This window comes from Pinus tabuliformis, chromosome 1_2 (assembly GCF_031772625.1).
Source record: "Pinus tabuliformis cultivar Carrire ecotype Pingquan chromosome 1_2, CPIR1, whole genome shotgun sequence".
In the NCBI taxonomy this organism is placed as follows: Eukaryota; Viridiplantae; Streptophyta; class Pinopsida; order Pinales; family Pinaceae; genus Pinus; species Pinus tabuliformis.
In genome coordinates this window covers 749501166-749519727 of record NC_142298.1, presented here as the reverse complement: position 1 = coordinate 749519727, position 18562 = coordinate 749501166, and the positions used below count along the sequence as shown (strand labels likewise).

The 18562-nt window shown below is 39.7% G+C and overlaps 1 protein-coding gene across 2 annotated transcripts in view; it reads left to right on the top strand.

Annotated features, from left to right (window-relative positions):
• Nucleotides 1-18562, top strand: part of MCCA (methylcrotonyl-CoA carboxylase alpha chain) — a 388726-nt gene that overhangs the window by 74414 nt on the left and 295750 nt on the right. For both annotated transcript variants that reach the window (XM_089395890.1, XM_089395892.1), the window contains exons 2-3: nucleotides 7507-7628; nucleotides 7906-8053. In XM_089395890.1, the coding sequence (XP_089252016.1) occupies nucleotides 7507-7628; nucleotides 7906-8053 (270 nt within the window). The remainder of the gene's footprint in view (nucleotides 1-7506; nucleotides 7629-7905; nucleotides 8054-18562) is intronic.

Genomic DNA, 18562 nt, shown 5'->3' with positions numbered 1-18562 from the left:
GTTCTTTCAATTTTTTCTTAGTTTGTGTTAGCACTCTGATTCTCCCAGGCTGAAGAGGAAAATGACAAAAGTAACCACAAACCACTTTAGGCCAGAATCTAGCCCTTCTAGCTTGGAGAGGGTTCTCTCACTTAGTTTACTCAACAAATAGGATATTAGGCTAGGTAGTAAGCTCAAAAGGGTTTTGATTTTAGAGATTTGTTGATGAGAAAAGGAGGAAAACCATTGGGCATGGAGTCATGATCAAAATATGATTTCTGTCCAGTGAGATGATGGGAAAATAGAGGGTTTCTCCACAGGGGCAAGGTAGGCAGCTTTGGTGGTGGTTTTAGATTAAATTGTTGTGGAAGGTGAAGGAAGAAAAAGTGAAGGACAAGCACATTAGAGCATCAAACAATAGATGAATTCTAAAATGTTGTTCTAAAGCTGAAAACATTAATAACTTGGCAAACTAATCAAAGCATCATTAAGGATGAATTCTGAATCAATCATCTGGTTTTTTCCAAGCAAGAAATATGTACATTAAAGGGATGAAAAACACATAAGATAACTCACAAGTCAAAGGAGCACAAGCCACCAAAATTTTGACACAAGAATCCCTGCAAATCACCTGCTATTCCATTCATTCACTGGCAAAAAGTCTTCAAAATTACAGTGCTCAAAAAGTCTTCTCTCTAAACTCAACCAACAGAACCTTTACAATGCTTTTCCTATCCTTATACATCATCCATGATTCGATCTCCTATCCTGGGTGGTCGAATTCATTGACCAAAACTAATTTTAATTAGATACATTCAAAATCTAGTGCATATACTTAAAAATAGGAACTGTTTTCCTTGTAGCCAATCCAAGTTTAAAACATCACTAGTTTTAAATACTGACCAATAAACATCAAACACAATCCCTAGGATAATTTTCCATATATTTACATGCTCAAAACTATTACTAGAAATCAAAAATTCGTATTTTAAGACAAAATTTGGCTAACTGTTTAGACTCGCAATGCATTTGTCGGATTCGCAGCACATTGAATTGGAGTTTGTGCTTTGTATGGTTGCAGCGCCTTTCTGACCAAACGAAGCAAATGGGTATGCTCCAAATACTCCTGTGATGGTGAGGGACCTCTTAAACAAGATTCAAAACTGCTGCAACCATTCCCTTGACCTGTTCCCTATTTTTGCAGTGCACTGTCTGTTTTCATGTTATGTAAAAAATTATTTAGTATTTAATTTTAGGTTTATTATTTAATTTTAGAATTAATTAGACAAAAGGGCATGATCATAAGATCATGCCCTTTCCCCAAAGGGTGTCCATGGCGATATATAAGCTAGGAACCCCATTGTAAACATTCATCATCTGTCAATTCATTATTAATAAATATTTATATATATATTCTCTGTGTATCGAGAAGTTCTACACTTCATTGGTATCAGAGCGGTTCTTTTCTCGGCAGATAGCTGCACAGCTCACTGTGCCTATCATACTAGGCTCACTCGTCTTCCTGATTCACTATACATCAATTTCCTTGTCCCCTACATTCACTCATGCCCCACATTGCTCCTGCGCATACGTTAAAACCCCTGCCCACTGCAATCCGCTTTCCAGTCTTACCCGTCCGCCGCGCGCTCTAGCCTTCCGCCAATCATTTTTTTGCAGCCATCGTGTCTCTACCTCCGTCAGCGCTCATCGTGCCTCTGTCCATCCCGCTCATCGTGCAGCTGCCACCGTCCACAGTAGTAATATCGCTATTCCCTAATCAACCGTCCCAAATCCGTCGCCCATCGTTACATCTGCGGTAAAATTCGAGTTTTTTTTGAACAGTCAAGAGGTCAGACGTGACTTGCGGTAGTCTGCATAACCTGCGGTGAGCTCGACGGTGTATCCGTTGAAAATTCGACGGTCAAACGTGACCTGCGGTAGTCTGTGTTACTTGTGATAATAAATGCTGAAATTTCGGTGTTCTTTTTCTGCTGTGACAACACTGAAGTTTTCTGCGGTGACAACACTAAAGTTCCCATTTTTTTTCTGCGTTATTGTCCCTGCCCCGACCGAGAAGGGTTTGAATAGTCAAAGGAACGTGACATTTCCGTTTGGACGTGACTGTCCATTCGATCATTAAAATAATTATCGAATAATACGTGACTGTCCATTACATATCACATTACATGTAATTAAATTAATTATATAGAATTAACACTATATAAAAAAAATTACATATATGTGAGTAATATTAATTAATTAAAATAATATTTTAATTAATTAATTTAAAAAAATAAAAATAATTTAAGCTGGCAGATAAATACACACCTCCACATACTCGCTCAATGTCAATGACAATGGCTGATTTTTAGAAAAAATTGATTGACACAGAGCATGAGGTAAATAGCAACCACGATGAGGTCAGTAAAAGATTAGATGAATTCCAGATCAAGGTTGAGAGGCAGGCTGACGATATAAAAAATCAGGCTGACAATATCAAAAAACTTCAAGATACGACAGATCGAATAGAAATAAAGATGGAAAATAACCGTGTCCAAACAGAAGCAGATCTTAGAGAGTCCTTAACATTGCTGAAACTTCTGTGTAAAAAGATGAATGGTACACCTGCACAACTACTACAAGAAAATGAAGAGAATCAAGAGCACAACTCATCAGATTCACAAAGTCAATAGAGTCTCATGAAAAAGCTGAATCCCCAAAAAAATCAGCGACACCCCACCAAGAAGTGAGTAACGCAACTCTTACAAACAAGTAACTCTGGGATACCTTTACCAATCAACACCCTTTTTTTGCTCAACCATTAGCGACATACCAGCAAAGGGCAAAAGTCAAGATGCCTAAATTCGATGGAAACGAAAAAAACAATGTTGCATGGATAAATAAAGCAGTAGAATACTTTGAGATATATGACATCAATGACGATGACGAAAAGCTCAGGCACACATCCATGAAAATGGATGGGGAAGCATATAATTGGTATATGTGGTGGAAAAAGACAACACACGTCATTAGTTGGAGAAAGTTTAAGGATGCATTCTTTAAAAGATTCCAAGGTGTAAAGGAAGAAGAGTTCTTTTCAAAACTCATCAAATTACTACAAAAAGGAAGTGTGGACGAATACACTCAAGAATGGGAGACCTTATTAACGCAAGTACTTGGGTTATCAGAATCTCGTCTAATTCAGTCATACGTCTCGGGACTCAAAACCCATTTACAAGTAGAACTTGAGATGCATGACATTACATCAATAGAAGTAGCGAGACAAAAAGCAAAAACAGCCGAAAAGAAATTCGAACCAATATTTTGGTCAAAAGCGGAAAAAACATATTCAAGACGAAGAATACCCCAGTATGTGGACTCAAATAATATGAGATATGTTCCACCACATCGTCGTGAAAATGAAAAATCTAATGTGGAAATGCAAAGGATAAAAGAGGGTAAATGCAAACGCTGTGTTGAGAAGTGGGAACCCAAACATAGATGTGCTAAAGGAAAAGAACCAAAGAACCTATATAATTGTGAAGCAACCAAAGATTCAAACAGTGAAGATTCTGACATAGAAGAAATAGAAGATGCCCCAGAATTCTCACCAGAATTAGATGACAGAAGTATTCCGCAAGTGTCATTATCAACCATAACAAGTATATCACAACCTCAGACCTTAAAGTTAAAAGGACACATAAAGAAGAACAACGTAGTGGTTCTCATCGACTCTGGTAGCACGCACAATTTTTTAGATGCAACCGTGGCAAAGAGACTCAATATCTTTTCATTTCCCTTACCAAACATGAAAGTGATGGTAGCTAACGGTAAGAAGATTGAAAAGGTGGGGAAATGCCATAAGGTCAATTTGCAAATTCAAGACTTTAATTTAGAGTCTCCATTCTTCACGGTACCATTAGGAGGAGTAGATGTAGTCTTAGGTATCCAATGGCTACGAACTTTAGGTACTTATGCTGCCAACCATCAAGTACAATTTATAAAATTCAAGTGGGGAGGTCCGAAGTACAAACTACACAGATTCCAAGCACCAGAAAATCAAGTTGTATCATCATCTTAGATGATGAAGTTGAGTCGAAAAGGAGCACCCGCTTATGTAGTACAATGTCACCAATTAGAAATGTTATCTGCAAATATGACCAGAGAAGAGTCACCAGAGATACAAGATCTAATTCAAAAGCATGAAAAGATATTTCAAGACCGACCTATGAAAATGCCAACTAAAAGGGAAATGGAGCATACAATAGAAGTCAAGGCAAGGTCAGACCCCGTCAACATCAAGCCATGCCGATATCCACATCACCAAAAAACGGAAATTGAGAGATTAATCCAAGACCTTTTAAAGTGTGGGACATTGATCATCTTGGAATATCTGAGCAAGTGGAAGGACTTACCCGAAGAAGACGCTTCTTGGGAGAATGAATCATTTTGTCAACAACATCCGTCGTTACGTATGCTTTGAGGACAAAGCATTCTTTCGAGAGGAAGGCAATGTTATGTAAAAAATTATTTAGTATTTAATTTTAGGTTTATTATTTAATTTTAGAATTAATTAGACCTTTCGTCTAATTAATTCTAAAATTAGATAATAAACCTAAAATTAAATACTAAATAATTTTTTACATACATTTCACTGCATTTCCGAAAAAATAGGAGTTAAAAACTAGCTCATATCTCCTAAATCCTGATAGCTGTTACAAAACAAAAGGAGGTTTTTGTAGATGAGAGTGTCCTTGAGAGAAACCTCTCCCAGTTTCCAAAAATTCTTCCCCAGCTCTTCACAATCCGCACCTAAACATCATAACTAAAACAGAAAATGGCAAAACCTGAAACATAGGCTCTAAAGATGCATTTTCATTTTTTTATAACACCTGTGCAGAACCTGAAGGAGGTTTTTGTTCTTTGTCCCATGCTTGGATAAAACCTCTTTCAGTTTTCTGAAATTAGTTTCCATTTTGTCAGAAAAATCTTTTGAAAATGATGACAAAAACAGTGAAAAACACAGCAAACTGTCAACTTTCGCAGCGCCTCCAAAAATGAGCATATGGTGGTCTTTCCTTAATGTGAAATGTTGGAAACCTCAATGTAGATGCTGCAATATTCATATAACTCCCATCATAACAACAAAAACTCTCAGCTTCACTACCCCATCAGTGTCAAAATTTACATAAAAAGTCTAACAAGCCTGCTTGCTGCATTTTTGCCAAATTCATCAAAATTTACTTTTTTCTGAGTTCTTGAGCCAACAAACAAAGTTTTGGAGCTGAGTTGGGTTTTCCTGCTGGAGATTCACCTTTGTACTAGCCTCTGCAAGTATGTCTAACTTACCTCTCTTCCTCTTTCTTCCTGACTGCTTGACCTCAGTGAGCTTCTGCTTTACCAATCTGAGCCTTCTTTTTAGCACCATACCGATTTTTCACTTGCCTATGCAAAGGCAAAGTCCACTTCAGCTTGTACTTAGCCTTTTGAAGAGTAGGAAAAACAATTCCACCTCTCTAAACAAATTTATCTTGTCTCTTCTATCCTCTACAAGCTGATCTACCTGCATTTGGACATCCTCAAGCTGCTCAAATAATTTTTCATATTCTTTGTCTTCATCAAATGCTGCCTTCTGTTCAGGTTGAAAGGTCTCCTCTACCTGCACTTGCATCTTGGCAGCAGACCTAGTTCTAGGTATCATTGGCTGCTCAGCTACCTCTTTTAACTCTTCAACATCAATGATCATTTTACCTTTGCCTTTGGCAACATGTGCCAATGCTTCCTTTGGTGGCTCTGCTTCACTAGGCTGAATAGTTTCCTGTGGTATTTTGTGCCTAAGTTCCCTATTCTCCTGCTGCAAGTATGCTATTGTCACATGGGCCTTGTCCAACTGATCTTGTAACTCTTTGATTTTCTGATTTCTTTCATCAATTTCTCCCTCCTTTTATGTGTTCTTTGTCTTCTGGGGTTGACAGAATTTTCCTTTCTAGCAGCAGTGAATAGCTTTGGGCTATGAGCAATTGATTATCAAATGAAGTGTTATGGTATTTAAAACCCTTGACGATGCCTTGAGACAGGGAGCAATTCAATTACACAACAGGCTTAAACAGCATAGGCATCCTCAGGCAAACCCCACAAAATCTTTAACCTAGCAACTGTTGGCAAAAAGTTTATTAAAAAGACAGTCGCAGGACAGAACATCAGAAACGCAGTGCCAAGGGAAATTGAGTTTTCTAAGCAGCTTCAAGCATAAACATATGAGGTAGCAGCTCTGATTTGATTTTAAAACCAAGGTACCATTTGCATGCAGAGGTTCATACAGCAAAAAGGTGAAATGGCAGCGACAAACAAGAAATAAAATGCACTGTGTGGATTTGCAGCGAATTAGGAGAAAACGCAATGCAAGGAAAACACAACGATGATAAATTTTTCACTTGTCTTGATGAATTCTCCTAGCTTCTATGTGCAAATTGAGGGTTGATTTAAAACTAAGGAACAAAGAAAAGCCCTAGTTTGCACCTGTAATGAGAGTTTTAACACCAGCATCAAAGAATGGTACTGCTGTCTGAACTCGCAGTGCCCCTGCCTCTCTTTCACAGCGACCAAATCAACTGAACCAAAGCCTGCGATGAAGATGGTGAAGAACAAAGCGTTGTGGGATGAAGACAACAGCTCAATTTATCATGCAGAATAACCTGGAGTGGGCAAGAAAGCGTTGATCGCGATTTTGGATGGGTAATCATGAATTCGCAACGATTTCTGAAATTGCAGCACGTGGGGAAGAGGCAAGGAATGTCCTTCTGACCGTTACCTCCTTGCTGACATCATGAACTGCTGTTGAAAAGACATTTAAACTGACTCATCACAGCTTCCAAGTCTGCCCAATTCCTTGTTATGATTTTTTGATGTAGACTTGATTTCCAAACTTAGGTGACTAAACTATGATAACCAAAATTTGATGACTAATTCTCTCATGACATGACCTAGACTCTCTTATAATGACAAATGATCCCTCATGATTGTCAATTCAAATCATGACTTATGGCCTTACAATTTTAAATGATGGCAAAAAGACTTTTTTGACTCTATGATACTTTTACAAATCTAACCTTTTAATGCCATGACACTCATGAAGACCAAAACAAATACACTAACATGACCTTATAAACATGACCTCAAGTGACACAGTAAGAGTATCATAACCAAGATGCCTAGACCTAGGAGAATAACAGTTTGCACCGTAAAAAATATGTTCTGTTACTGCGAAGTTTGGTCTGTTCCATTAGACAAATTTTCCTTTTGGATTGCATATGGTCAGATTTTGCAAAAGCTGATTTTAGCAAATATATATGGAGAGTTTATCAGTGCATACTTACATTTATATGCTTTTGTGGCACTGATGTCTTGTCTGTTTTTATTTTTCTGATTATTATGCTTTGTAATTTAGAATCTATGACACAATGATAGAGAGGAGGATGGAAATATGGATGGGTTTTACGTTTCTAACGTCACATATTCATGCTGTAGGCTATCCACCCTGGTTATGGATTTCTCTCTGAAAATGCTGAATTTGCAGAACACTGTGAAACAAAGGGTTTGATATTTATTGGACCCCCTGCTTCAGCGATACTAGATATGGGGGATAAAAGGTATCTTGCAATAGCATTTTTCTTGTATTTTCAGAAGGAAATATTTCCTTAGAACATTTTGAGGAGTACTTTGTCTATTGAAGGTTTGCCATTTTCTTTTTTATTACAAGGTTGACTTATTCATTTGTCATATAAGTTGTTTCAATACTATTGCTTGATTTTGAGCTTTTAGTGCAAAGTCCTGTTGTATATCTTATGGTGGGGCATTTTTTTTGATTCTTATGTAACAAAAGCTAACATTACTCATTCAGATTCGATTGCATTGGTTGTATTACAGTGCATCTAAGAGGATAATGAGTGAAGCAGGTGTTCCTGTTGTGCCTGGATATCATGGATATGAACAGGACTTAGATTTCTTGAAAGAAGAAGCAGATCGCATTGGATATCCTATCTTGGTCAAGCCTGCTCATGGTGGTGGTGGAAAGGTGCAGTCCTAAGGTCCCTTTGGATTTTTAGAGAAATTCATGCTGGTCCATGTTGACTGCTGGATTTAATTCTTCTCTATTTTATTTGAGAATTTAGATCTGTGAAACAGAGCTTAAATTTTCACTAAATGAGAGCTTATATTACTGTATATGCTTAGTTATAAAGTTTTTAATTAGTGATTCGACAATCTTTGCAACTAATGGTAATTTGGGAATTAATGATTTTGAAAATAGAATGGATTGCCAATGGGGCTTTGATTCATTAGTGAGGTTGATAAGTTATTATGCTATCCACCAGGGTTTCATTCTCACTCTGGTGTGCCCCAACCGGTTGTCATGTCAAAAAAGGATGATGCTGGGCAGAAGTCCTGGGTGAACTTGGCAGAATAAACACCCCTTAGACTTGACACTTAATTTGAAGGAAATCTGTATTATACGGTGCAGATCCTGACCTCAGGGTGTGTTTCTCAAAGCAACTTCCAAGAAAAACAAATATTGGATTATGTTACACTTAAAAGAAACTTTTTATTGGCAAATCCTTAGTTCTAGTAACCTAATTCTTAAACTAACTCATCACATCCATTGTAGCCTGACCAACTGACCATCTAATGTGTGATAGATTGTAGGATTTGATGACATATGACAAAGCACAACTTAGACTTGTATCTCAAGATTCTATCATTTCTATAAATCCAAACGGAACACTTTTTATGAGTAAAATACACTAAGAGGCTCAAATTAAATTGCATACAAAATGAAAATGGTTGCTCCAAACTGTTAGAGCAATGACGAATAGGTAACCAATATGAATAGTTTACCTATGTTAATAATTATAATCTATGATAGTAAGGTGCACTGAAAGTCAAAGTACTGCTTCAAGCCAATGGTGTCCTAATCCATTGGGAGGATGGTTGCATGTCAACCTGCTCACCAAGGTTTGATTCTCTGAATGCATGTTTCGAATAATTGGGCTAGGTGCAACTCTTGGGTGATTTTTAGGGAAGAGTACCTCTTGTTGTGGCCAGCTTAGCTGAATGTGATCTTCATGTTTGAGAATGTGACATCCCTGTTCAGTGGGCCAACTACATGGGATGTTCTCAGAAGGTCTCCTACATTGCTTTGGTGTCTTAGCATGTAGAAGATATTTGATTGCCTATTTAGGTGTTTGCTTGGTGGAGTAAGTGATTTTATGATTTCTTTCCTAAGGTTAACTTAGGAAAAATACAATAATTAATTTAATTAATTATTATGGACTATTAGGCCAAACTTCTAAGGATTAAATAATAAAATTATTTAAGTGACTTAGATATAATGGATGATCAACACACCAAGGATTAGTGCCTTATCCTACTAGGGTTTTCTTGCCGCAAAGTCTGGCAGGGCTTGTAGAGGGTCACCCCACGAGGTAATCACTGATTCACTAGACTAAGTGGCAACAATGGGGTGATGGCCTATTGTCACCACAACCAAAACTCCCCTGCTCTTTATGGATTTTCACTAATGGAAGGAGTCTTGGTATAAGGTCACCTAAGATAGGTATTTTAAGGCTTAAGGGGGAGAGGTGACACAAGAGGCATCCAAGGGAAAGCTCAACTTAGGCACAAGGCTCAAGTGATGGAGAAAGACAATTCACTTCCCTTAGAGAGGCCAAACTAGGGCACACTAGATTTAGGGTTTGATTGATAAGTCGTGAGTTGGAATGACTTAAGGTCAAGGTGTCAAGAAAAGGTTTCCCACAATGTATGTCAACAAGGATATGGCACATGAAATCTTCAACAAGCTCTCAAGTTGAAGCTTTAACAAACCAAAGTTTCTCTTAGAGCAGACAACTAGGGCAAGAGAATTTATGGATAAAATCAGAGAGATTAGCCACCACAAGGGAATGGTTTTGAGGCAACCTCTCGACCTTAGATGTTGAATCCCTCGATGTCTTGAAATTCCCCCTCCAAGTTAATTCACACTAAGCCCTAATTGGGGCGCTTAGCCTTAAGAGAGCTAAATTAGAGAAGATAAGAGGAAATTTGTTTTTGTGGATAAAAGTTGACTTGATCACCATAAAGAAATGGCCAATAGCTAGTCCTTGATTTGATGGAGTCTATGGATTCTTTAGATTGGCTAAAACTTGCAAAGGAGGAAGCATATTTTGATGACCTAGCATCAAAACCCTAACTATTACCTTTGTGAGGGACCAAAAATTCTCATGGGAGAGCTAATGTAAGATCACCAAGAGGGGTTGTCATTCACATATCATTCAATGAGTAATGCATGCAATAATTAGACTTAGTTTCCAGTAAATTTGATATTCAACAAAATTAGGGCACAATATTTTAACCTAGACCATCAATTTATTCCATACATTAGACATGTAATCAAAAAATTTCAATAATAAAGTGTTGAGAAATCTAGGGCATTAGCATTAGGTGATTTCTCTTCTTTTAGTGAATGCTTGTGAATGCTTTTTACTTATTTAGATTAGGATCTTTTTCACGTTAGATTATTAGTGTTCTTCTTCATAAAACAGTAACCAATGCATGAACATAAATACACAAGAGAGACATCATGTAGGCTATAAGCTAGGGCCAAAAACTCTCACTTTTTGAGAGGAAAACCTACACAAATTCTTCTTATAGAGATTCTAGTTGACGAATACTAAGACCAAGACCCTTGACCTAATAGCCACTCTAAGACCAAGACACAAGTCCTCTTCCTTCTCTTCGATTACTCTTTCTCGGTTTCTTCTACTTTGCATTACATGAGATCATTGTAGTTCTTGAGGTCACTGTCATGATACGAATCTCTTCTTCAACAGTAGCACTGAATCTTGAAGCCGTACCATGGTTAGAATACTGAGATCTCTTCCCAGCACCGAAATCTTCTTCTGACCTCCGAAATTCTCTTGGTTTAGAAAAGACTATCACTGTTCCTTCTTCGCATTCTTAACTAGGCATCCAAACTTGTCACATACTCACTGTCATTGTAATATGAACCTTAGAGGGATTCGATTCCCTTTACCATCACAAAACTGTAGCCTTTGAATTGTAGCCTTCTAACAATGGTTCAAATCAGAGGAGATCCGAGCCTCTTCGTTGCTACCAATCACTGAAATCAGAGACATGCAAAGTTTTGGACTGTGACTTTCTATCCGAACTTTTCACTGTGATTACCCACTGAAAACTATAGAAGTATCCAAATTTCTGAACTGTGTTTTATGTGAAGATCATACCCACCTATTTATAGTGGTTCGTCCATCCTATTAAGTCGACATGAACCAAGTGAACCGATGTCTCTTCATAAGGTAAGTTAGCGTGATCTTTACTTTATATTGCAGGTCGACATCAAGTCAAGAGGATTATGCTTGTCTTTTGGAGAGCTTTCTAGACACTAGATTGACTCGTATACATTTTACATATGCTCAAGGATAGCCCTTCATACATGACATTAATTCATTGACCTTAATGACAAATCCTAAGGCTCTCAATGGGAGCCATCTAAAATAAAATCACTTGCTTATGAAACCCATGAAGCAAGGCTTACAAAAATAATTTTATTTCCTTTATTACATCATTTTCAAAAGTCACAATTACATGTCATTATGAAGACCAAACCTAGTTACGTTTTTCAACACTCCCTCTTAACTAGGGAGGTATTCATAATGGTACTTGGTCATTCTCAATCTGAAGAATTTCTTGTTGAAATTTCTAAGTATTACCCGTTAGAAATTTTATCCGTATTCTCTGGTTTATTTTGCCTACTTGTTTAATTACTAACAAGTTATTTAACCATATAAACACTGGAATAAACACAATACAGTTTCAACCATCTACAGATCAGTAGCTGAAAGAAATGAACAAACACACAAGCGACACCATTATTTTTGGACAATCGTGCCCGGAAAAACCCAACTTGGGAAAACTGGTGCAATAATTCTGAGGGTCTTATTATTAAGCAACTTTTCTGAGTACACTGGGTACGAAACTGGCTCACCTGATAGCGATAAAAAATATGGCAGTAATAGCTCTCTTCGGAAGCAGATATTCTGAAAGTCTACTCCACGAAACCCTCTCCAGCACAATCTAAAGCACTGCGTCAGCCCTCTGAGGCTCTGCGGAACCTCTCTAGCCCTCTCCGTCACTTCTGCAGCCTCTACGTGGATGACACATGCCCTTCTGGCCTCTGCGCAGTCACTGCTGGCCTTTGAGTGGCTCCCTTTGGCTCTGCGTCTGCCTCTCTGGCTCTGCGCTAGTCTTCCGGCACTATCTTTACCTCTCTGCCTTGTGCTCACTGCCCCTCGCTGCAATATTGATCATTGGTTCAATTTCTCTTAGCGAACCCCGCTCTAGAAAATCAAACTGACTGATCACTCTGGTGTCTCTCTAACTGAACCTCAAGTCTCCTCTTATACTTTTTCTATTAAGTCTTCAACGGTCGAGATTACATCTATGATCAATGCCTAAGAATAGAATTGGCTTGATCCATGTCATTTAGAACCTTCTACCCTAGTTTTATATTAATACCCATTAATATTTTTTTTCCTAAGTTCCATTAAAAATATTAATTATTTTAATATCTCCTTAACCGGGCAGAATTTTCCCAAACCATTTCAGGGTCTTGGAGATCTCATGTGCTTTAGCCTCGCCACCAATTTTCATGGCTAGAGCACATCCAATGCTACCCCAAATCAACACTCCCCTTTAGCAAAGGCCTATGCTCTAGTAATACTCCACCACTAAGCATCACACTTATTATACGGCACTGGTACCTGTGTTGATGCTAGGCTTCCCCGCTCAACATCCTCTGCACTGCTGCATCCTGTACTACTGCCCATGGCTCTGCTACATCTGTACGACAACTCTCTCTGCATCCGTGCTGTTGCTGGTCCTTTCACCCAACACTGCATCTGCATTGCAGTTCTCTCTCATCATGCTGCATTGTGCTACTGCTACTGCTACTGCACTGCAACTCAGTTACTGAGAGGTAAGTAATTGATCCACCCAACTACTGACTTCCTTGTCAGGCTAGAAACACTCTCGATGCTGAAGCTCTCTCTGCCGCTATCTTGTGCTCCCTCTGCTATCTCTACGCTGTTGCAACCTCCTCTGTGCCTCTCGCACTACTACAACCTCCTCTGTGCCTCTCGCATTGCTGCAACCCTCTCTGCGCCATCCTACTTTTCTGTAACCTCCTTTGTGCCTCTTTCACTGCTGCAACCCTCTCTGCGCCATCCTGCTGCAACCTCCTCTGCGCTGCCAGGAACTACTGCACTATAGCACTCTTTGCCGCTTCATCCGCATCTGTTTCTACTGCCATCCGCCATCCTGCTACTCTCACTTCGGGGCTCCCGTAGCCAGGTATGATCCAAGCGTTTGGGTACCTCAGGGATCTTGCCCCACATCTCCTGTAGTCTTCCTGACTACAGCTCGATGTCTCCCCACCTCTTCTCTAGAGGTGCATGAGCACTCATGGCACAATCGTCATCATCCTCTACCTCCTTTTCCGCCTTCACTGGCACTGCCTTGGAGTTAGACGCCCCTCCCTTATTCTTCTTCCTCGGACACTGGTTCGCATAATGCCCCAGTTCCCCACAGTTGAAGGACTTTATCTTGGGGAGGTCCTTTTTCTTCCTCTTCTCCTGCTTCCCGCAGATGCTAGAGCTGCATCCTCTTCCTCCTCTTTCTTGACCCGGGCTCCTTTGCTGCTACTTCCCGTCTTGGTTAGCCGTCTGATCTCTTCTTGGCGAAGAGTTGCCCACAATTCTTCCCAATCTGGAAGATTCGCTCTGCCTAGAATGCTCTGGACGAATGTCTCCCACTCCTTGGAGACTGCGTTTAGGGCAGTCCTCACCATCAACTCCTGATTTGGCGTGGCCCCTATGGAAGTCAGTTGGTCTCGGATCTCCTGCAACCTGCTGAGGAAGTGATCTACCTGCTCCCCCTTCTGCATCTGGTATGACCGCAGTTGATTCTCCAGTAGCATCTTCCTCTGCACGGAAGTGCCTTGATACAATGTCTTCAAGGTATCCCACATTTCCTTTGCTGTCTCCTTCTCGGCAATATGCTGGACCACATGATCCTTGACTCCATCAAGGATTATGCATTTCGCCTTAGCCATTGCATCCTCATACCTTTCATTGTTAGCTGGGTTGACTGGGATAGCCACAGTTCTCAAGGCGAAGGCCTTGATGCGATGTCTATTTAGAACGGACAGGTTCCTGACCTTCCAGATGACAAAGTTGTACGCCCTGTCCAGCCTGCCCTGATCCCTCAGTCTATTCATGTCCATCTCTCTGGTCTTCCTTTCGACTCATCTGAGTCTCTACTTCCCTCTGAAAGTTCTCTCTTCGACTCACTCTGGGTCGCTACTTCCCTCCTGGAAGCCCTCCTGCCAACGGTCGAATTGCAACTCTCTAATTTCCTATGCACCTGCAACAGTGATCTGGATTTCTTGGCTAGAAATCCGCTTAGGTAGCGACTCCCTTGTTGAATTTTCTAAGTCTATCCATTAGAAAATTAATCTGTATTCTGTTGGTTTATTTCTTCTACTTGTTTAAAATCGAACAAGTTATTTAATACATTAAATATCAAAATAAACACAATACAATCACAACATCTACAGATCATCAACTGAAAGAAAACAAGCACACAAGTGACATCATTATTTTGGACCAATGTCCCTGGAAAAACCCAATGGGGGAAAACCGATGCATCTATTTAGAGGGTTATATTATTGTGTAGTCTATTTGAGTACAATTGGGTGCCTAACTGGCTCACCCGGCAGAGAAAAATATACGGCAACAATACCTCTATATCCAGAAACAAGTATTCAGAAAACATGTCCCACGAAACCCTCTCTAGCACAACTAAAGCTCAGCGCTGGCCCTTCTGGCCTCTGCGTCAGCCTCCTGCTGACCTGCGTCAGCCCTAGGACCCTCTGCGTCAACCCTCTAAGGCACTGCGCAGCCCTTGGGAGTCTCTGCGTCACTCCCTCTCCCCTCTGCATGGATGACGCAGTCCCTCTGGGCTTTGCGCTGCCTCTGCGTAGCCCGAACTGATTGCTGCTCTCGCTCTCTCTGCTTCTGTGCTGGTCTCCCAGCATTGTCCCTGCCTCTCTGCCTCGTACTCACTGCCCCTCGCTGCTGATCATTGATTCAACTTTGCTTAGCAACCTTGCTCTAGCAAAATGAATGACTGATCACTCTGGTGTGTTCTCCAACTGTCCCTCAAGCCACCTCTTATACTTTTCTCGTTAGTCCATCAACGATCGAGATTAAATCTCTAATCAACGACTAAGATTAGGTTTGGCTTGATCCATGACTTTTGGAACCTTCTAACCCAGTTTTATGTTAATACCCATTAATATTTTATTTTTCCTAAGTTTAGACTTAAGAACTCCATTAAAAATATTAATTATTTTAATATCTCCCAAACCGATTAGAATCTGCCCAAACCATTTATGGGTCTTGGAGATCTCATGTGCTTTAGCTTCTCCACCAATTTTCATGGGTAGAGCACATCCGATGCTACCCCAAATCAACATCCCCTTACCTTGGTTTTGCCCCGTTAGGTACTGTTCTGTCTTGGCAGCAACAACACCCCACCAACTTCACTCCCTGCAATCTGCCCACAGCTTCCTATGCCCCAGCAACTGAAGGACTGAGCCTCTAGGCTCTGCGCAATCCCAGGAAGGCTGATTTGCTCCCTTGGCCAACTGCGTCAACCCTCCTGGTCTCTACGTGGCTCTTCGTGAGCCTCTTCTGCCTTCTTCTGCCTCTGCGTTGGCCTCTCTCTGGCTCAAATTGATGATGCAAGCCCTCTGCGTCAACCCTTCTCTGCTGCTTTCTGCCTAGGAACAACTTCTGTCACTCGGGACAATTGTTTCTGCTGCAAATTTTCTGATTCAGCTGGCGCCTTCATCTCACGTTGAATTTTCTAAGTATTACCCGATAGAAAGTTTATTTGTATTCTCTGGTTTATTTCGCCTACTTGTTTAATTACTAACAAGTTATTTAACCGTATAAACACTGAAATAAACACAATACAGTCTCAACCATCTACAGATCAACAACTGAAAGAAATGAACAAACACACAAGGGACACCATTATTTTTAGACAATCTTCCCCGGAAAAACCCAACTTGGGAAAACCGGTGCAGCAGTTCTGAGCGTTTTATTATTAAGCAACTTTTCTGAGTACACCAGGTGCCAAACTAGCTCACCCGACAGAGATAAAATTCTGGCAGCAATACCTCTTTTCGGAAGCATATATTCCTATGTTACCAGGATACAGATATAGATACAGATTCGGATCCACTAGTTTTTTGAAAATCCAAGATCCAGATACAGCAAGGATACGTCACGTATAATAATAATAATAATGATAATAATAATTTTTAAATTTTAAAAAACACTTTAGAGTTAAAAAATCAAATACTCCTTGAAACCATCAAACATTTTTAGAACACTGAATGATAAATATGAAGATTGAAACACTAAAATGATGCATCCTCCCTCGTACAAAGTAACAAAAAGGATCATAATATCATAAATGATAATAGTAAATACATTTAGATATCCTCAAATGGATCTATATCTTCTGCATATTGCAACTCTACATCATGAATAGATGATGGGGGTCCTGGAATGTAGGAAGTCGCATCAGTAGGCTAGACTGGTGGTGGAAAAACATCCTCCAGTAGGTTGACGTGAGTCATGGCATTCAGTGTCAGGTTCAAGTCAGAGATCTCAGGCTCTGCATCCCACATCCTGCTCGGAACTTTTTTATACTCTGGTTCAACATGCGATAGAAGACGGAGGTTAGAATGAACATAAACAAGATCCTCAGCCTTTCCCGCTCCCAGCCTGTTTCGCTTCACTAAATGGATGAAGCCATGTACTCCAATTCCTCTTAGCTGATGAGGAACTAGCAACTTGTGATAACAACTTGGTGGCTAGAGTAGAGAGATGAATGCTATCCCCACCATGGAAGCCCCACCAAGTAATAGGATCAAAATGCCTTAGATCATCCATAGCTACTGGATCTAAAAAACTACCAGTAGACTATACAAACCCTCCAGATTCTTGGCGGACTTCCATTTCAACTCCCATATCTCTATAAATTTTCCTCAAAGCAGTCTTGTATCCTTGTACCACTTCAAAATCTTTGTTTGGTGCTGTTCTACCAGGTAAAGACAAAATTTTAGAATGATAGTATTTAGGGTGTAATGCATATCCCAGAAGGTGTAATGGTGTGGTCATTTTGTTCCACCTTTCTATAACTATGTCCTTCACTAAATAATAGAATGTTTCATAAGGGTCATTTTCACTTGCCTTGATAGTTTCCCTTATCCTCTCCAACATACTATTAATGTTTTCATAAACTTTCCCCAAGCAAGGTGTATCTGTATCAAATGCCCTGATTAAGGTCAAGATTGGTTCAGTGAACCGTAGAAGGTATTGGACCTTGTCCCACCATGCATCATCAAGAATGATGGACTTGATTTTTTGCCCTCTATCAGAAGTGGAAGTTCTCCATGATTCCCAAAGGGGGTCAATGACCATTGCTTGTAATGCTTGTCTCACCTCCACAATTCTCTTTATGACAAGAGTGTGGGAGGCAAAACGAGTTTCAACAACCTACAAGTTTCAAAAAGTCAAATCTCAAATGAGAAACCATATATAAATTTGTAATTAAAAATAATAATTTCCAATACAAATAATATTGATTAAAAAAAAGTACCTTCAGTACTTCCAACTTTGCAAAACCCTGATAAATGACTTGGGACATTGAATGATTTGTTATGAACATTTGGATTTCATTTGATGCTACATATATTTCATTGATCCATTCAATCTCACCAATCTTGGCAAGCATAAGGTTTAATGAATGTACTGCACATGGAGTCCAAAAGACAAATGGTATTTCATGTGATTTTCACCGAAAAATCTCTCACAAACTTGATTTGAATCACAAAAGCCTAAACTCTTTAAGACATAATCATATCGACCCTCCACAATCAAACCTGCAGCTTTACAAACTTGTGCGTTGTCCATAATGACTTGGACAACATTATGTGGCCCCACATTTTCTATTGCATCAATAAGAATTGTGGATATGAAAGATGCATCTTTCTCTATTCCACTGCAATCAACAACCTTAAAAAACATTGCCCCTTGGGGGCATATTGCAACAACATTAATTAATGGGCGGTTTCTTTGGTCTCTCCATCCATCAGAAATGATGGACACCCCTATTTTTGCCCATGTATCTCGGATTGCTTGTAGCTGTCTATCCACGGATTGTCTCTTTGATGTCAACAAAGTAGTGCGAACCTTTTCATATCCAGGGCTTTTGTACCCTTTTGGCGCTTCATTAACTGCCTTAATCATTTGTTGCCAATAAGGGGAACACACCAAATTGAATGCTAGCCCATTTGCATAGATGCAACGAGCTACATGTTCATCACCTATGTCTCTACCTTGATTATTGAAACTCGCCTCAAGAAGGCCTAGAGTGG